The sequence below is a fragment of the Corvus moneduloides genome, chromosome 2 (genome assembly GCF_009650955.1).
Source record: "Corvus moneduloides isolate bCorMon1 chromosome 2, bCorMon1.pri, whole genome shotgun sequence".
Lineage (NCBI taxonomy): Eukaryota > Metazoa > Chordata > Aves > Passeriformes > Corvidae > Corvus > Corvus moneduloides.
This window is the reverse complement of record NC_045477.1, coordinates 48,265,936-48,286,668: the sequence shown is the minus strand read 5'-3', so window position 1 is coordinate 48,286,668 and position 20,733 is coordinate 48,265,936. Positions and strand designations below refer to the sequence as shown.

Below are 20,733 nucleotides of genomic sequence, written 5' to 3'. Positions count from 1 at the left end.
TTCACAAAGCAAAACCTGTCAAATAATTTTCATCTTTCATGCTTACACTTTCTTAGCTTTGAAGAACAAAATGACCAGCAGTTGCTTTGGGAAAAGCCCCAAGGAATTATTTCTGAAATGCATCATGTCATAATGTGAACTGTCTCTAATGTATGTTTTTTTGCGTATTTCAGAGCATATTTGATTACCTTTTTTCTTTTCTTCTAAACATGGAGAGGGCAAAGCTCCAGGGAGGCCTTATAGCACCTTTCAGTATCTAAAACGGATGTAAGAGGGCTGGAGAGGGATTTTTTGTAAGGGCATGTAGTGATAGGTCAAGGGGAATGGCTTTAAACTGAAAAAGGGTAGATTTAGGTTAAATAATAGGATGAAATTCTGTTCTGTGAGGGTGGTGAGGCACTGGAAGAAGTTTCCCAGAAATCTGCGGCTGCCCCATTGCTGAAAGTGTTCAAGGACAGGCAGGATGGGGCCCAACCACAACCATTTCTATCGTTCTATGTATATCGAAAAAAAAAAAAATAGGTATCATGTATTTACAACATGGCTGGGGGTCACAAAAGCTTTATCAACATTCTTTGGATCTGAAAACTTTGTTAGCAGGTTATCTTCAAAATCCCTGCTGAAACAGTCTAACCATATAATTACCAAATCCCTTTTACAGAATGTCAGAACAGAGTCATGATTCTCAAAACATTCTGGTTTAACAAGTTAGGATGTCATTAGGCTTCTGCTGTCTTTTACTCTGTTGACACATTTCTTCTCTTGCAAAAATAAATAATTTCTTCTTTTGTTATAACAATCTGCCAAATTCTCAAACACTGAGTCCTTTCAAGAATGTGATTCCTTTTTTTCTGGCACTGCTACAGTATGAGTGTTTTTTAGGTGGTCAGCACCTTCAGAAGCAGGAACTTTAAGGACATCGAATACTGTAAGACGTGATTTATCAGACACTGGCAGAACTGTCACAGAGGCATATGTAAGATTGATGTCCACATCTAATTATGTACCTGTAAGTGCAAAATGATTCGATAAATGAAGACTTTCCATGAATTTGCAACATTGTGGCCCTTTTATGCAATAAACTATTGTAGGCTTTTAAACATAACCCAAAAAAAAAAAAAATACTGCATTAAGAGTAATGGAAACTCAAAAAACTGAGTTTGTAGTGAGAAGCATCAAATGCTGAGGGAGCATTGCTGCATGAGGGAAACAAAAAATTGCACCTCCTATGTGAAGTCAGAAATTAAAAACAGGAGACAGGAGGGAGATGTAAACGCCTTCTACTGGTCCAAGAGGAGATGATGAACAGAGCTGTTACTTTTGCTAAACCTTTCATACAGATTCCTAGACAAGCATAATTTTCTTTCAGTATTTCAACGCTTAGATTGCAATATAGGTAAAATTTTCATCTCTTTAATCCCTTGAATGAGCCCAGGAAAATATGATGCTTACTTCTTCTGGCTTACTAAGGTGAAAGGAGATGGCTTCAGTGGGTCTCCAGTTGTGTCTTGGAACAGGGCTTCTCTTCTGTGGATTTTTTTTGACCATCCTGTTTAATCTTTTCAGCAAGGTTATCTTCCAGAAATTGAAATGTACAGAATCCACCTTCTAGTGGAAGGTGTCCCTGTCCATGGCAGAGGGCTTGAACTAGATGATCTTGAAGGCCCTTTCCAACCCAAACCGTTCTATGATAACAGAGTAAGTCCACATTCAGAAGGTGTTATAGCACATTGAGTTCATGGCCAAAAGACTACCTAGTAGAAGTTTTGTGAGGAAAGCAGTAATGGGGTTTTGTCCACTAAAACATATTTTGGCCTTAAAATTCAGTGTGTTTAATATTTTTTTAAGGCTGTGTTTAAAGCTGTGGCTTTGAAGAAGACTAATTTAATTTGATGAAGTACTTGGGCATTTTTTGCTACAAATAGGGCTGCAGACTTGAACCATGATACAAATGTTGTCTTCACAGGTGTCCTGGGGCTTCCCATCGGAGGGTTGCTCTGGAGAGAAGGAAAACGAGCAAGCTGCAAGCAGAAGCAGAGGGCGAGAGTGGTCTCGGCGGGCTGGAGCAGCCCAGCAGTTTATCTCCGGACGCTGATCAGGGAATAGTGCCAGCTGAGCAGAGCTTTACCTCACCCGCCCTTCCCGTGTGGACAGATGAGCCCGGCATCGACAATCCGCCTTTTGAAGAGAACACAGTAGCAGACAGTATGTCATCACTTATCTTTTCAAGTCTCTTTTATCAGATGTGGAAACATTTGTAGTGTCAGAGCTTGTCTCTTACCAACTGTGAATGTGCACCTTCGGCTCTTTTCTTTTGCAATTTCTGGAGAAATATTAGTGGGTTTCGATTATGTGCAAGTTTACAACTGAGATAAAGTCACAGGAAGGAAAGAAGTATCTGAGTGTGTGCCAGCTACTGTGGTGCTATATCATTTATTGTGTCACGATGCAGTAGTTCTTGTTAATCTGCTAGTGGAACTGGCTTCACAAGTGAGATAGAAGGAGTGTAACCTTTGTAAAATTACAAAAGTTGTTTCCTAAGATGAGATTTGTTTTTCCCTCTTCACCCTTTCCCCCCAACTGGATCAACAGCCTTCCCACAGATGGAGCGCTGTCCTGCTCGAGAAAATAGGCAGCTGAGTTACTCCTGCATCCAGCTGCACCAAATGAGCAGTAACACCTTTAGCATCTGGGATTTTCGAGAGGAAGTGCTGAGCCTTACCACAGAGGAAAATGGTCCTGTCCCCTTTCCTCTATATTTGCCATCCTTTAGCATTCTCCTTTTCCCTTTTTAGTCGTATCCATGTTTGCTTCAGAAATGGGCTCCTTCAGTTAACCCAGTAACTCAACAGCAGCTCCTAATGCAATTGCAAGACAAAGAGGTTATCGTGGAGTAACCCCTAAAATACATTTTTATCCTCATCACCAAATGCAAATCCCCAGGTGACCCAATGAAGTATATGAAATTTATTATAAAGGATGGGATCCAAAGGGTTCAGAATATCCTATTCCAATCCAAATGACCCCATTTCAGGAAGCATGGATGCTGCTAAGTCATTAGAGAGCTGTTTCTAACAAGCATGGGGTTTCAACAAGTAGTGGAACGGACTCATTTGCACTGGTTTAGCTTTTTGTTAAACTGCTGCTTTGTGACCTGTCTACATTATCTTTTGGTGATTTATTTTATTGAAAGCGAATGAGGTAGAAAAGATATTAATTGTCTTTCTTTTTAAAAATAATTGGCAGCAAATCAACAGCCACCTACCTTGCCTGAAGGAGAGATCACTACTATTGAAATTCATCGGTCCAATCCTTATATTGAATTAGGAATTAGCATAGTGGGTGGCAATGAAACACCTTTGATCAACATTGTCATTCAAGAGGTTTATCGAGATGGGATCATTGCCAGAGATGGAAGACTTCTTGCTGGAGACCAAATACTTCAAGTATGGAACCTAATTACGTATTCTGTCTGCTTGCTTTCTATTCACTCCTTGCAGAATTGTTGTTAAAATGAGATGGAAGATTTTCCTTGTCAGACTATGTTGTGTCAATGTTAGCTTTGCAATTATCAGTTGGAAAGCAAATTAATATTCAGAGCAGAGCCTGTTGTTCTAGCACTTTTGGCTATCATGCTTTATGTTGTTTGTCGGACCAGTCTCTGGCATTATCTTTCCTCCCTAACATCTGTTGTCAACGTTTAAAATACAAGTTTATTTTTCTGTTTTTAAATGTTGTGGGACTTGGTCCTTATTTCAACTTTATGCATGCATTCCGAAGGAGCCCAAGGTTATTTCTGGCTAGCAAGTTGGCGTAACTTGTCCTATGTAAAAAGCAATTTGTGGATTGTAAGGCTGGCTTCATCTAAACTGTTATTTTAATCTGGCTTCACTCTTGCCTTCCAAAAGCCGAGGCAGTTGACCGGCATCTTTCAGTATGTATAAAAGACTCAGTGATAGCCTTCAATGGAATGATTTAAAGCCAGGTGCTGTAAGTGTTTAAAGAAAAAAAATAAACAAAATGTAAGTTGGTTTTGATTGATTGTGTATTTTTGTTTTGGTTTTAAGTAATTAGCCACAGGCAGTAGAAAAAGATAAAATTCTATTAATTTTGAAGTTTAAATTTTTATATTTGGGGAAGGGGTTGTTTATAGGACACTTCAGAATGACAGTAACTGCGTGCTGCATAAACAGAACAGTCATCCAGCTTCTATTTTTAATCATTCCACCTGAAACAAATATATTATTGTCAATTCAAAATTACTTCAGTAAGAATGTTTGCTTTTGATCTGGCAGCCTAAGATCAGTCCAAATGTAGTTGTAAGCCTTCTTCATTTCACTGTTTTGAAATCAAGCCGATAGAAGTAGCTTAAATACAGTAGTTATCCTTGGAAGGAAATCAGTTTGCACTTCAGAAAATAAAGTCTCTTTTGAGAAATGTGCCTTTTTCCTCTCTTGGAGTGTAAGCATAGTGGCTGGCCAAGAAAACAACCCAAGAGGTTTCCAAGATGTTGCCTTTTCAACAAGTAATTGCAGACACTGATTGAATGCTGCCTCATTTATTTTTATACTAAGGGCTCTACTTGTTTGACAGAATAGGGAGCTTGAGTTCCAGTGAAGCTTTGGAAATTCCTGCTGTTTGGGCAGGTGTCAGTTACAGTTTCCAAAGCCATAAATGGCAGTGAATTGACTGTAAATAGGAATTTACGAACTGCAGTGAGTCTTCCCTATCAACATCCTGGCAGTGGGGCTGTCAGATGCTAAGTGGGTGTCCACGAGAGTCGTCCTCTCATGCCAAGGGAGAGGTACAGAGGGCAAAACCTAAATTTTTAGGGGAGCTAGAATAGCTTTATTTCTTTGAATTTACCTGTGCAGGTGCTGAGCTGTTGTATTAAAATGATCAGGTTCAATCTCTGCCATCTGTAATTAGGTGCACTTAGGTGCAGCTCAGCATGCACACTTTGGTTGGATATTTCTGAAAATGTTTTCCAGGGCTTTTATGAGCTGTAAAGGTCTAAAAGAAAGAGCCAGAAAGGACTGTGAGATGAAACTCAGCATTTTCTTGCCCGATCAGACAAGAAGTATTACCCTTTTAAGAGCTGTGGGAACAGCATTTAGTAACAGCTACATAAAAGCTTGTGTTGTCTGCAAGGTACAGATAGGTGCCTAACATTTTCCAAGTGCTCTACAAATTGTCGCTTTTTTGTGCTGGACTGTGACTGTAATTCATGTGAAGCATGTCCTAATGAGAATCTCTTTCCCCAAGAAGTGATAAGGCTGTTGTATTCTGAAATTTTAAACTGCCTTTTAGAAAGAAGAATTACATTTTATTGCATATATTCTTCTTTGCCCTTTGAGTGCTCCTATATTTTATGTATTTACTTCAGCTAACTACAGTTAAAAATAAAAATGGATTTAATTTAAGGGTTTTGCTGGATGAGCCCTAGTGGTTTTTGCAGGAGGCAGCTCTAAATGTTATTTCTCCTAGCTATGCCTCTTTTCCCTCTGCCCAGGGCAGTAGCAGAGCAGGACACCACCGTGGTTCTGTCTGAGCTCATGGTGCTGCCAGCAGCTATGGCTTTGTGCTGGGTTTTGGGCTGGAGGTGGCTCAGGGAGGGGGCAGTACCCCTTTACCATTTGGAAACCACCACAGCCAAATGGTTTGGCACAGACTTCTGGGAGCCCCTGAGCTCAGATGTGTGATGTAAATGTGGCAGCTGTTGTACATTACTTCATATATTTAAAAAATTTTAATATTGCTATTAGATGGTGAGAAGCTGCATGCTTGTTTTTACTTAGGTTGCAATGGGGAGTATTGAAAGGCTTAGGTAAGGCACATCAATCAGTATAGACCATTTGGTGTTAGTTTCTATCTGCTGAAATTGGGGGGCAGGGGTTCCTCCACCAAGGCTCAATAATACGTGCTAAGGATGAAATTCTAGTGTTGACTTTAAACCGTTTTTTACAAAACAAGGCAAACACAGCTTTTGTGCTGAATTTTTTTCATGTTCGTCTTTTCTGCCAAATCTCATTGCACTGTCAGTTCTTATTTTTACAGTGCAGGACATGACTGAAGGTTACTGATCTTTGTATCAGTGGGCCATACAACAAACACAATTCTTAGTTGTAGGTAGAGAAAGTTAAATCTGTTTCTCATTTACAACTGGATTTTGTGTGATACAGGTTATAAGTCTGAAACTCTGACCTAGTTGAAGTCTGTGGAAAATCTAAGTTCATGTTAAGACTTGAGAATTAGTACAACTGCCTTTTTTCTACTGTCTTAATGAAGCAATTTCATTATTCTGGATTTCCGTTTTTTTAAATGTTTTTTTCACAAAATGCAAGTATGGCGTATTGTAACACACAAGCTTTCTTCAGAGATTTGGATGCATTCTTTTTATAGCTATTATGTTGCAGTTTTAAGTGATGCTGGGCTTGGCACTGAAAGTACATGCCATGTTCTTCTCCTGGGGAGCAAACAGTGTAAAGATCTAAGGAAGACAAGTATAGGAGACCAAGAGGACAGATGGCAGAGGGTGTTAACTTTTGAGGACATGTTGTCACCTTTGTGGGAAAAGGCCTAAAACAGTGCTAGGGGAAGCTTAGGTTGGATATTAGGAAAAATTTCTTCGCAAAAGGGTTGTTAAGCACTGGAACTGGCTGCCCAGGGAAGTGGTGGAGTCACCATCCCTGGAGCTGTTTAGACATGTAGGTGTGGAACTTGGAGACATGGTTTAGTGGTGGAGTTGGCAGTGCTGGGTTAACATGTGGACTTGATGATGTTGAGGATCTTTTCCAACCTAAAAATAAAAATGTGTAGATTGAGCATCCAATGTGAGTTTGCAGGAGAGAATGGAAGGACAAGAGAGGAAGCCTAGTAGGGTCAGACATGTAGGTTGCTCCAAGGCTGGTTTTGCAGTGAGTGCATTTACTTTGGAAAGGGCTTATTTCCATAACCAGGAACAACTAAACATACGAAAACATCACTGTGACCTTTTTTTGCTGCTGTTGTTTGCAGGTCAATAGCTTTGACATAAGCAACGTGTCCCACAACCACGCTCGAGCCGTGCTGTCGCAGCCGTGCTCGGTGCTGCACCTGACGGTGCTGCGGGAGCGGCGGTTCGGCAGCCGCACGCACACCCACGCGGACGCGCCGGGCTCCGGGCGGGACGACAGCTTCCAGGTGACCCTGCACAAGCGCGACTCGAGCGAGCAGCTCGGCATCAAGCTGGTGCGCAGAACAGATGAGCCAGGAGTTTTCATCCTCGACCTTTTGGAAGGGGGCTTGGCTGCTCAGGACGGCAGGCTCTGCAGTAATGACCGCGTGCTGGCCATTAATGGACACGACTTGAAGCACGGCACACCGGAGCTTGCTGCTCAGGTTATACAGGTAATTTGCTTTCCCTGCCTGAGCCCTTAGCTCAGCTGTATTTCTTGGGCAAAGCCTGGGCTGGAGTCTGTTCCCAGGCAGAGCAGCTTGTGTGAGGCCTAAAAGCCTGTGTCAGTGTAATTTACAGTGATTTATGTTCTGAAAATAATAGTGAAGAACAGGATCTGCTTTGGCACCTACCAGATGAACTTCACCCCCTCAGAAGTGAAAAATGCATTAGTCTTCCCTGGAATGCAGCCTGAAGATTAGAAGACAGCTCATGTGAGCAAGGAGAGTAGCCTATTGTAGCCTATTGCTTAGCAGGGAAGAAAAAAAAAACCAGGATTATTATTATTCTGTTTATGTATGTATTGTATTTTAGTCTCTCAGTAAGCTCTATAGAAGTGGGCTTTGGTTTTTATTGATTTGCCTGTGCATGGGATTGAGTTAAAACAAGAAAGTAATTTGTCAGACCTTAGAGTCAATAGGTAGCAGCTGATAAGTCAAATATAGGTTTTCCATGAGTTCTGCATGTTACAGCTCATTTTCTGAGTGTTCAAAAAAGGGCTGTTTCCAATGTCTGGCTGTGTTCCGGACACGAATATTACCCAAAGCTTGATGCAGTGTGACATATGACCCTTCTGTGTCCCCACAGGAAAACCTTTACTCCATGCCTTTCTTCCAGTCTGTAAGGAAACAGATGCAGCATTGCTACTTCCTGCTGATGGGATGTTGGTGAAAATGGCTCTGTTTTTAGGAAAGTTGGAATATACCAGTAGTACGTTCCTGCAGTCTGGTCATCCTTGCTTAAAGCACCACATAGAGAACTCTGATACAAATGAGTAGTAAATACTTGTTCCAGGAGTCATTTCAAGAGTTTTCCTTGCAGTGAAATTAAAATAACAACGATCTTGGGAATTGTAATTTTAGTTTCCCAATTTTTGTAAACAGTGATCAGAATTTAGTATTGCATAACTTTTACCTTTTAAGGTGTGGCTTTGCAGCAATAAAAAGAATTGATGTTTTATTTAACATCTGGTAACTCCAGACTGGAGCCTCCCAGTATTCCCCAAAATCCAGAGTATGATGGTATGCTCATGTGTATCATTGTTCTTGCAAGTGTCTTTGGGAAGTACCAGATGCGGTCAGAGCTTTTGATCAAAATCTGCAGATCTTGAAGCTATCACATAGGCATTTCTTCCATTTATTGCTGTGTGTTGCTGAGGTTCAGAGGCTGCAAATCGAATGGGGTGAATTTTAATATTTGAAGCTTTGTAAGACAAAGTGAGAAATGGTCCTTTTGACAAAGGATTTTCAGCTGATGTAAAGGTGACATCAGAGGAGAAGGAAGAGTGTTAATTTCCCTTCCATTCCAGGGGGAATTGCAAAAAGAAGCAAGTAAGAGACTGTGCAGTCTATAAAGGAACTGGAAAACAAAGTCTTCTGTTGTCTGGTTTTGCATTCTGTCATATGTTTTCCTCCCTTTCTAACAATCAGTATCCTATCAAACTTGATGACGTTTGATGACCTAATGTACTCAACAGGCTAGTGGGGAGAGAGTGAACTTGATCATCTCTAGACCCCTGAAGTCACAGACAGTCAGTATTATCCGAGACACCGGGACTCACAGCAGCAGCTCACACCAACACCAGTCCCAGCAGCTGTTTCACAGCAGACCTAACTCACATAAGGTTGGTGCTTCTCCTTCTGAAAGGAATAAATACTCATTTACTCATGTGGTGGTGTGTGTAGCAGGGCAAAGCTAGAAGAAAGGATTATGTCTTCTTTTTAATCTCATTAATAAAACAATGGTGATGACTTCCAAGTACTCAAGTGCTGCATCATGTCTGGAGTAGGAACAAAAGATACGAAACAGGTTCTCAGTATGTTTTTTTGATTTGCTGACTACAGTGAAAGAAGCAAGTTCTGTGGGCTCATACAGCTGTAGTTAGACCTTGTCTAAGACAGTGGCTGGTGTTACTCCTTCATGGAAGGGCTGTCATTCAAGAATGTTACGGTTTTTGTTGCTGCTGTGCTGGCTGCAACCAGGAAGGAGCCCACCATCCAGCATATGAAGAGCATGTTGGAGGGATGTGTCATCTCCTTCATGAGTCCACCGTCCTGGCTACAAGACTGATGAGTACTGCAGGGTCTCAAGCAGGGAGAGAAAGGCAAAATGAAGAGACTTTCATGAAGCTAGTGTCAAATTATTTGGAAGAGCTGCAGAAATAGAGCCTGTGCCTGAGATGTTCTTGTAATTAGAAAAAATACAACTTCTCACTCTTAAGAAGTTGACTTTGTGAAATAATTGTTATGTTGACCATGTCAACAAATCCACCTTTGCTCCTGTCCACTCTATTTGCTTTACTATTTATTGTCGTACTTCTGTTAGGATAATTTATGTGCATTAGTAGTATTTTCTTTTAAAAGGGGGGATCATTTCAGAAAAGAACGAATGAGGCTCTAGGAAGGTTGTTTTCCTCCTGAGGGACAAAGGTGAGGCTCCTTAAAACCATGGCTGTGGGTACTTGCCACAGTGCTGGGCCATACCTACACAACGATTAGTTCATTGATGTCAGAGTGTGAACCAACTTTGCATGTGCCAGCATGGGTTGTACTCTTACCATGGTTCCAAAGTTGGATGAGTGGATTTCCCTCGTGGATCAATGCTATCTGTGGGCTCTTTGAAAATGGGAAGTCCCATGTAACAGCAAGAGGACGTTTCTCATGTTTTGTATCATTTATCTTTCTCTCATTGACTTGTAGTTGGCTTAGAAGCCTTGTGGCTTAAAATATGTTTATATGATTGTGTGGCAGCAGCCAGTTCTAAAGCCTGAAGCCTTAGGAATGAACTGTTTTTATAAGCTATGGTGTGTTTACATGTAGCTACTTCCATGATTAATGTGTATGTGTGGAGCAGAGCCAGTCCGAAGGAGCACATGGCACTGGAGGTCAAAGAAGACAATGTTGTCATTTTCCAAGAGAAGGCAGGGGAATATATACATAGATACACTTTGAAGAATATCCCAGCTTACTTCTTTCATTATTTTGGATTCCTTGCAAGTATTCTGTTAATTTAAGATGCTACTACAGGTGTATGTGCAGTGGTTTGAATCTTTCGCTTAATAGCCTGAGGGAAAGGCTTCAGCAAATAAAATTTACTTTGATTTAGGTTTAGATCTTTTTCATTTGGCAGAACTAAATACAGACTGAACTTCATTCAGTTGTCGGAAAATTTAATACAGGATCTCTTCTTGTTTCAAGCTTGAGTCTTCATTATAATCATTAGGAAGGCTGCCCAAGGTACCCATTACAAGCCATTAGCATCAATTGGCCTTAGTTTGTGCTCTGGGAGGTTCTACATACCAGCTGCAAAAGAGAACATGATGCATAAGGGCTTTAAAGGGTCTCTTATTGTCATCATGTTTTCATTTCTTAGCAGCTTCTTTGTAGTTCTGGGGCATATTCTACTGACAAATGAAGTAATGCTGATGTTCACCAAGACATCAAAAAGATTTGTTACTGGTTTGTCTGCAGAGTGTTGACCATATGGTTTTGTAGTGCAGTCCTAAAATTTAGCCTGTTCCAGTGTAGGATGTTCAGAAAAACTAGAGTGGGATTTTCAAGATGGGCCTTTACAAACTTTCTATCTGTGTTTAAGTATCTACATCCATGGGGTTTTTGTTGGTGATTTTGGGGTTTTTTTTTTGAGGGGGCAAGGATCTGACCTGGAAGAAATCCAGCCAAAGCTGGTTTCTTCTACTTAGTCCTTTTAAACTGTTCCATTAAAGTGTCAAAGCGTGGGTTTGGTGTGCATTTAGTTGTTGTGTTCTGGTTTTTTGTTTTGGTTTGCTTGGGTTTTTTCCTTAGTTTTAAAAATGCTTTTTATCCCTATTAAACAGGATCTCTCCCAGTGTGTTACATGCCAAGAAAAGCACATTACTGTGAAAAAAGAACCACATGAATCTCTGGGAATGACAGTGGCAGGAGGCAGAGGCAGCAAAAGTGGCGAACTGCCCATCTTTGTGACAAGTGTGCAGCCTCACGGGTGTTTGGCAAGAGACGGCAGGATTAAACGAGGTGGGGTTTGGCTTCCCTGGTGGCATGGCTACTTCTGATGGCTTTTTGATCACTGCATTCTCTGGAGTCAGGTGGTGTCAAAAAGTCTTCTCGCAGATGTAGGGAAATGCTTATGGATGTTTTTCTCCACGATTCAGTAATGGAAATACAGTATTTAGTGTTGCACTTTCACCTTTCATAGGAAGGGGATGTTTACAGCATGATAGCAGGGGAAGTGGATAAGATCAGGAAATGTATGGTTAAATTCTTTAAAGCTGATGGTAGTCCCCTGAGCTGGGGGTCTGGTGTGATGCACACACACCCTGGTTTTGTGTTTAATTTAGTGGATTGGACCACATCTCTGTCCAAGGAATTTCTCCTCCTCAGTGTAGTATCTGAACAGCAGAGAAGCTCTGATGATAGGCCACAGCTCACCCACACAGAGTTTACCCTAAGAGCTACATCAGTGTTGATCCCGGTTCCCAAAAGCTTTCTTGTCCTCTGGGATAGCATGAGCTTGCTGGTCTTCAGGGGTGCTGCAACACCTGCCCTTGTTCCTTGGCTTTGTAAAAGGGAACGGGGAGGTGGAGGTTAGGCTCAGCATAGGTGAAGGCAGTCCTGCATAATTGATAGCAAAGGATTTGATCGTTAAAATATATTATGTCATATGTGAATCAAAGACTGCCTGTGGGATCTCTGAGATCCTCTGAGACAGTTCGCAGAATTAGAGAATGTTTCAGGAAAGAAATTTAGGAAAAAAACTTCACAGATTGTACATTTAAAAGAACAGTGTGGGAGCATCCTTCTTTGCTTCTGAGAAAGGGAGATTTACACCCACACACCAGCAGGTATGCTTTCTTTTTCTGTACTACTATGAAAAACACACTTGGTAGAAGAATCACTATTGTTCTTCCATTGTGTAACATTAAAGTAGCCACAGAAGCTACTGGGAGGAAAATCTTCTAAAAACTGAGTCTCATTCCAAATGTGACCTGGGTGTTTGCACTTTTGCTTTGGTTTTTCTGGCTTTCATTGGTGAGACATTGTGTGGAAAAGGAGTCTGCCACTGGATAGTTAATAACATTTTTGGTTTTATCCTGAGGCTTTTAAAAAACATAAAGCTAAAATTGTGGAAATTTTTTTCCTGGCTTTGACTCTTTCCAAATTATCTTTGTAGAGAGGTTCCATTTCTGTCTTTGAATTAACTGGGTTTTGTACTAAACTTTCCAGTAGATTTTGAATTCCATTTTCTTCTCCCAAGTAACAAGTTGTTAAAACCAGATGAATTAAAGTGCACTGTGGAACCTTACCTGTACAATAATTGGTTACTTTGATGTGCCTGCATTGTTCCTGCCATCATTCTTCCTTCACTTTTAAAGTTAGAATGAACCCAAGATCCATGTCTGGAGACAGCTGTGTCATGGCATCTGCAGTATTAGTTGCAGCCGAACTGGTGAGGTCCTTAGTTAATTTCTGTTCCAGATTTTCAGGGCAGTATACATAGGAGTCACAGTATTTGGTGTGTTATGTGGAAATAAACACTGATCCAGCTTGATAAAAGCTCAGTACGTTAAAGTTTCAAACTGACAATATAAGGCTTCAGAGCTATTCGCATTCCCAGTCTGTTAGTTAAGACTGTCTTAGGTCCCAAGACTCCAGTTTGGAATGAAACCCTGGTGTGGGAGGTGCTGTGGGTGGGCAGGACTGTCAGACTGATGTGCTCTCCCTCGCATCTTTGCACAGGTGATGTGCTGCTGAACATCAACGGCATTGATCTGACCAGCCTGAGTCATAGCGAGGCGGTGGCCATGCTGAAGGCTAGTGCTGCCTCTTCAGTAGTTGCCCTGAAAGCCCTGGAAGTCCAGATTGTAGAAGAACAGCCCCAGGCTACTGAAGAACAGTTGAGTACCATCAGTGAAAATGAATACGATGCCAGCTGGTCACCGTCGTGGGTCATGTGGCTGGGACTTCCGAGGTACGGAATTAATCAATAAAGTACTTACTTAGCTGTTGTAAGCTAAGTCCTGTGAGAGACATAAAGAAGCAGAGACCTTCTTAGTTGCAGCACATCTGCCCTTATTTCTGCTTGACCATCTCAGCTATATGCAGTTGGCAGTGTGCTTAGGAAGCAGGCTGTGAACAGGAGCGGTGTTTCCTTAGGAAACTCAAAGATTAATAGACTGGATTTATCCCTTCACAAACCATAGTAACTACCCATGTGGAATGTTCTGTTCAGGCACAATTAATCTTTTTTTTGTTTTATTGTACTGTAACTTTCTGTAGAATATCTAAAACCAGAGCAATTACTAATAAAACCACAAAGTGTATATCCATCTGTCTCTTTGCTAATCTGCTACCTAAGTTTATGAGGCCAAATAGTTCACTTCAGAATATTGCATCAGATTTTGGCCATTCTGACAGATTCTTGACATGTCCTGTGCCAAGACTGTTGCCATGTAACTATAGGCTCACATTGTTTTTTCTCAAGAACCCACTACCATCTCTGCCAAGCACAGAAACTCTTAGACGTTTGCAGCAAGCTCCCTCCCCTTAACTACTCTGCAATCTGCTGGACATCATTTGTACTCCTCACTCTCTTGAGGCTGCAGCTATAATCTCATTCTGGCATCACTTGCTATCAAGAAGAGTTCCTACTACAGCTAGTAGAGTTGTTAACTTCAGTCAGGGCATACAGGTTAATTCCTTTCCCTCTGATGAATTTGCCAGGTCTGTACTTAAAGTGTAAAACCACAACAAGAACCAGTCAGACTGGGAGCAGAATGCAACTGAAGATAACACAACCATGCATTGGCCCTCCAGAGGTTTCTCTTTTTCTGAGTTTAACTGTCAATTAATTTATCTTCTATTAAAGTATTAATGAGTAATCTCAGTAAATGGCTCTCAGTTTTGGTAAATATACTTCCTTTTCATGCTTTAGCAGCGGTTTATTTCTTATCTGGTGGTTTATTTCTTCTATGCTACAGATGCCCGTGTATGGCTCCTCACGTTATGCTCTGCATGGGGCTTTAAAGCAGTGTTGAACAACAGTAAAGAACTTGGTGTCTTTTTGACAAAAAGTTAATTTCTATGTAGATTTGTTTGGTTTTTTTTAAATTACAGTCATTGCCAACTTCATTGGCGAGAGTTAATTTTCACTAGGGCTGATAACATAGCAGTACAGTTAGTGAAGTGTGATCTGAATTACTTACATTCTGTGTAATAAAATGGTTAGTCATTTATATTGTCATTACTGGTGGTGAATCAGTTCAGAGGTAATGAAGATTGTGCATGGATTTTTAATTTTTACTTAAAGTAGAAAAAGCTTAAACTGAATGGGGGTGGAAGACAAATGCTCTGCATTTTTGACTTGCAAGCTGAACACATCAGGTATGGATTTTTCACCCACATTGTTGCCACCTGTGAAATTCCTAAAATGCAGTTCTATTACTGTCAGTTTGCAGAGTTAACTGTGTTTAAGTAATTATTCTAGCACTGTGTTATTTCTTTTAAGACACTTTCCCGTCTCAAGATTGTGAGGCTTTTTCGGTAATTGGTTTGATTATTGCAAAATTACTCTGGGAACAGAGGTCTAATCACCATCCCTCCCTTTCTCTTCCACTCTTGGTGCAGTGGTAATGATGAGACAGCTGATGTTGTGCCTACTGTAAGACTATACATGGCTTTTTCTCTTGTTATCCTGTGCTTCCATTCCACAGCTGCCTGCATAGCTGCCATGACGTGGTGCTGCGGCGGAGCAATTTAGGGAGCTGGGGCTTCAGCATCGTCGGTGGCTATGAGGAGAACCACACAAACCAGCCTTTCTTCATTAAAACAATTGTTCTTGGAACTCCTGCCTACTTTGATGGAAGATTAAAGTAAGCCAAAGTAACAATGGTAGAAATAATAAAAATAGTAATAACAGCAACAATAATAAAGCACTTTTAAACAGTTATGTGCAACTAATTGCTTAAGGAAGTACGCTGTAGCATCTTGTGCTGCTGGATGGTGCAGCCCTGTAGTGCTTTGCCTCCTTGATGAGTGGGATGCAGGGAAGTAACAGGGTGTTTCTGCTGGGGAAGGGGCATCTCTCAGAGGTGATGGCATCTCCTGTGCTCCTCCCCAGCTGTGCTGGTGATGTCACCTGCTGTCTCCTGTCGAACTCTTCTTTCAGCCAAGAGACAATGTGCAGTGTATATGTGCAGAGCTAGCTAGCTTTTGTCTTCCTATAGAACAGCTAAAAGTTAGAACTTAACTTCTGCAAAGTGGGCAAAACTGCTTTGTCCTTTCACATAGCCTTCTGAAGCCACTGCTGGAAACTGGTACTGAAGATGAGTGCTGCTGCTTTAATAGAAGGGCAAGAAAGCAAGTGATAAAGATTTCTGAAAATATTGTTAAGGAACCAAGTCCCCATGGCATTACCCTGTCATTAGTTGGCAGGAAGTTCACTGATAAATGAAGCAAGTTCAGCAGAAGCCCCTGAGATGGTGGAGCTGGAGCACTTGCCCTGCAAGGAGAAGGCTTCAGGGGCAGCCAAAACCCGTTCCAGTACTTACCTGGAGATTATCAAGGAGACAGAGCCCAGGCTTTTCAGTGGTGCAGGGTGAGAGGATGCGTGACAATGGGCACAAATTGCACAAAAGAGCTTTGAGACTGGCTATAAGAAGAAAGTATTTCCCCATGAGGATGGTCAGGCAGTAACATAAATTGCATGGTCTCTGCCCTTGGAGGTTTCTGAGCCCCTACTAGGTAAACCCCTGAGAGTCCTGGTCAGATCTTACAACTGACCTTGCTTGCAGCGCAAGGTTGGGCTATAGACCTCCTGAGGTCCCTTGTGACATTAAAGATTATATGATTTTACTTACACATTACATTTGGATGCAGCCTCCAGGTCCAGTATCCAGATATATGTCTTAGCCTCATGTAGGATTAGTTCAGAACTAGGACTTAAAATTCCCATTAAAGGTTCTCTTGTTCATAAACTTGATTTTTTGTGAAGGTGGCAGTCAAGAATATGCAACTTGAAGTTTTGTGGCATGAATTTTACATGCAGATTTTCTTACAAAGTGACTTAAGAAAAGAATGTACTTAGGCCTAGAGCCTTGACAGTAATTGATTTTTCAGTTCAGTGACTAAATAAATAAATGAAAAAAATAACTTGGCTGAACACAAAGTTACGATTTTTTTTCCAACTGTGGAACAGTTCGGATTAAATTAAAGATCTTAGTTCAACCCAAATTAAATAATTTCACGTTGGGGGCTTAATAACTAGAGGTCTTCACACAAAAGGAAGTTCAAGCATCATTCCTAAGAAGAGTGGAAGAATCATTGTGATCACATTTGTCCCCTTGTAACATATGGAAAAGATGCTCTTGTGTGATAATGTGATATAATACTGTCTTTTCAAATGTACTGTTCCACTGAAAATGTGGACTCAAAAATGGGCCATCAACAAGGGAGAGCCCCTTAGAACCCTCACCGTGAGTTATTGTGGGGCAGGTCTCTTCTAAAGCTGTTCTGTTTTGTTTTAATTATCTAAATGTTAGGCTGGAGAGGAAGGGAGTAAATAGCTTCACAGTTCAATCGTTTAGACAGTTTTCTGCTTACATGATCTGTCTGGTGTGATTTTATAGAAGGCAAAATGACTTCATCGGAAAGGCTGTGGGATGTACTGAAGTGAACGGTAGCACTGCAGTTTGGGTGATGGGGTCCCTTGGTTCAGGCAGAAGAGGACTTTGGAGTGCACATTTGACTGGTGTTGGTAACTCTGCTTCCTCTTCCTCGGCTCTGCCGTAGGGAAAGCTCAGGAGAGCATCTTCTTGCCATCCATTTTGGTGCTTTCAATACTTGAGTGGATCAGTTTCAGGAAAAGTCCTGTTTGATCTCCAAGTCACATTTGACTACTCTGGGGAATGTCACACACTCAAGTTGCAAAGCAGAGGTGTCTAGAGATGGGACATGGTCAGTACAGAAAGAAATTGGGTCCATATTTGAAATTTCTCTGAGGTTTTAAAAACCAGAACTTAACCCTTCAAGGTCAGTTTTCTCAGGGCCAGCAAATGGCACCCTCAAAATTTCTGTTACCCATTTCAAAATGCAGAGATGCTGCAATTCTCAGTTGAACCATCTGCTGAGAGAGATTTCAAGCCAAATGGTTATATTTGACAAAATCATAAACCACTGAAAACAAGGTTCGTAGTTGGAATGTGGTTGGTTGGTAACCATAAGTATCTTTACTTACACCTCCTACAGTAAAGGCATGTTTGGTGTAAATGTGTCATAATCCACACAAACAAACAGAAATGCTTCTGTCATGCACATGCTATCTCATCTTCTCTTGACTCTATTAGGTCTTTCCAAATCTCTTTTCTCATGTTTCTATACAGGTCAGCTCTTAACGCAGAATTATCTTGGTATTAGAATTGAAATAGAGTGATTTGGGAATTTCCCGGATGAGTTTCAGAGAACCCTAGAATAGCTGGAAGTTGGAAGGGACCTTTTAGAAGTTACCTAGTCTAACACTCCTGCAATGAGCAGGAGCATCTTTCAGTAGTAGGACAGACTTCAAATTGAACTGCTTTGGGATTTTTAGCTACACTCTCCAGCCTCATGCAAACCTACCACCCCAGCAGTGAAGTGCTGTTTGTTGGTGTGTGCTACTTACTGCAGAGCGGGACTCATAATGTGTTTTTTTTTCTTCTTGTGTTTTTTAGGTGTGGTGATATGATTGTTGCTGTAAATGGACTATCCACGGTTGGAATGAGTCATTCTGCACTCGTTCCCATGCTGAAGGAGCAGAGGAACAAAGTGACTTTAACTGTGATTTGCTGGCCTGGAAGCCTCATATAGAGTTGTGAATCACTTCGGTTCAAGCAGCGTCTTTTTCTAGATAGCTGGCACAAAAATCTCTATCTTTTTTTCCCTCTTGATACAGCTGGTTAAAAGCAGGGCCAAAACTGCTGTATTTTCCTTTTTTTCAGGCCTCTCAGACTTACTCTACCTATTTTGCCATCCTGAAATAGCTATTTCTGTTCGCTATATCTATTGCTGACACAAATGCAAATATATTTGAGCTCACAGAGAAACCCCCACTCCAGTATGGCTGTCATTGAGCTTTTCCCATCAGGCTTGTAGGGTCAGCAGAAGAATTTAGCGGCTCTTTGGGTTTCTCTGCGAAGTCCTCAAGTTGAATCATGATATATAAACGTAACATTCATGTGCCCGCTCTTCGTGGCAAAGAGGACCTGTGTCAGTACCAGAATGACACATGCCTGCTGCTATGAACCAAAACCTGTTTCCAAAGGTTGCATCTCTTCATTTCGTAAGCCTTCCCATTCTTGATTCCATATTTCGGACTGATTCAAGTATTCCATCTTACTCATCAAAAATTACTTGGTCCCCCAAATTTTTCTTGCAGGGCATCAATGTTCATAGAAAAGTAGGACAAAAGCCTGATATTACTAGAATTTTTATAAAGTGCAATAATTGGACTCTTTGTTAGGAAACTTTAATATATTACAGAGTTTGTACCCTATAATGACAAGAAATACGGAAGCAATTCCCGTTGCAATGCTGGCAAGGATACATGTGCCCAAGGTCGCCTTTGAGTGAATGGCTTGCAGTATTAGACTTTACTTTACAAATGAATGTTTTGCTATGTCACAGAATTTTGATGAACGTTTTTATGAAGATCATTTTTACCGTTTCTATTGTAGTTGTCAGCTCTCTTTATTCAAGTGTGGAAACAATACTTTGACTTGTACTTTCTAAATGAGAGAATTATTTCCAGGGAAAAAAGCAAGCTATTAAGAAACCATACGTCATGGTTTACAGGTGAGCAGGCTAGATGGAAAGCTCTTTGATTTCAAGTCCAACTGCAAAGTAAGCTGCAAAGTTCACTCTTACTGTCTGTCATCTCCTGACAAATGTGCAAATGCCTTGATATCAAATGCTGAAAAGATCTCTTTTGCATTTCAGGATATTTTTTTTCCTTTAGAGAGCACCTGCTATTAAGTTGTCAGTAATACTGTTTGTCTTCGATTGTATTTAGTATTTTTACAAACCAACCTGTAACTTCTAGACTTTGCCTTTCCATGATATTTGCAGGCTAAGCACCCACTTGTTTAAGAAAAGAGGGGTGGAGCACAGCAAGGAATGTGCTGACCTGGAGCTAACCCTGTGTGTTGTCAGTGTTCTCAATATTTGAAAAGAGCTTCATTTATAAACCAGGTTCCCAACCTGAACTGATTTTATGAATGACCTCTGTATTGTATTATTAATTACCAGAGAATGTATTTGAGAGTCACAGCATATTTCAATTGTGAAGCATGAACTTTATTTTCAAACTTAGCTGGTATAATATCGGGGCATATTATCGCATGTCATTAATTCCAGTAGCTTTGTTTTCAAAAGAAATAAAGTTACTCTTTTGCAAGAAAAAAAAAAAAGTTAAAAATCTCATATGAATGGTTTGATTCCTCTCTGTAATGTATACTGTTGGTTTAATTTCATAATGTTAAAATACAAAAGAATGTCCTCTCCAGTATATTACCGTAGTGAGAATCCTTGTTTCTGAAGCAAACACCAAATTTATTTGATACTCTTAACTGATTTAAGAACCAGTTTTCTCCCATCCCCAGATGGTGTTTAACTGTATGCTTTGCCCTTAATGCAAACTTTTTTGTGAAGTACATCTTAGTGTGTAGGCTTTTGTAGGGAAGTTTTTGACATATGTACTAGATTTAGTGTTTTTTATTTTAAAAATTACACTTTTCATTCAAAATCCTGCAAAAAATATTTTTAGACTTTTTTTCCTTTTATACGTTAAATGTAACAAAAGCATGGGTTAGCTTAAACTGTGCAGTTTTGTTTCTGTGTGCTGTAGCTTTTGATCAGAATATCTAGCGATAAAACTTTTCAGAATAAATTCACTTCTCAAATCATTTTTCCCCTTTCTCTTGTAGCAGAATAGTTGGGTTTGGTTTTCTGTGCCTTCTGTTTTAAATTATTTCAAGATTATTTTTTTCCAAATATTGCTATATAATTGTATGGTATTAATGAAGGATGAATGAAAATAAAAGTTCATTCTACACATTGTAATAACTCAGAAGTATCGTCTCATTCTTTGCTAAAGACATGGGGAGCTCAGTGCAGATTCGGTTTAATCACAGGTTTCTCCTGTGATTTATCATAAATTACAGTTAGTGAATGTACCATAGGGGTCTGAGGGTATGCTCATCCTGCCAGGGTCCCATTAATCCCAGCACTGAGAAGTGTTTCTAAAGTGGAGGTAAGATCTGTGCCGTATGG

General features: G+C 40.5%; 1 protein-coding gene across 4 annotated transcripts in view; it reads left to right on the top strand.

Annotated features, from left to right (window-relative positions):
• Nucleotides 1-20,526, top strand: part of LNX2 (ligand of numb-protein X 2) — a 59,530-nt gene extending 39,004 nt beyond the window's left edge. For all 4 annotated transcript variants that reach the window (XM_032099493.1, XM_032099496.1, XM_032099497.1 and 1 more), the window contains 8 exons: nt 1,967-2,205; nt 3,247-3,446; nt 7,018-7,389; nt 8,913-9,059; nt 11,271-11,448; nt 13,171-13,402; nt 15,144-15,302; nt 18,138-20,526. In XM_032099493.1, coding sequence (XP_031955384.1) covers nt 1,967-2,205; nt 3,247-3,446; nt 7,018-7,389; nt 8,913-9,059; nt 11,271-11,448; nt 13,171-13,402; nt 15,144-15,302; nt 18,138-18,273 — 1,663 coding nt within the window. In that variant the 3' untranslated portion in view covers nt 18,274-20,526. The remainder of the gene's footprint in view (nt 1-1,966; nt 2,206-3,246; nt 3,447-7,017; nt 7,390-8,912; nt 9,060-11,270; nt 11,449-13,170; nt 13,403-15,143; nt 15,303-18,137) is intronic.
• The last annotated feature ends 207 nt before the right edge of the window (nt 20,527-20,733 follow it).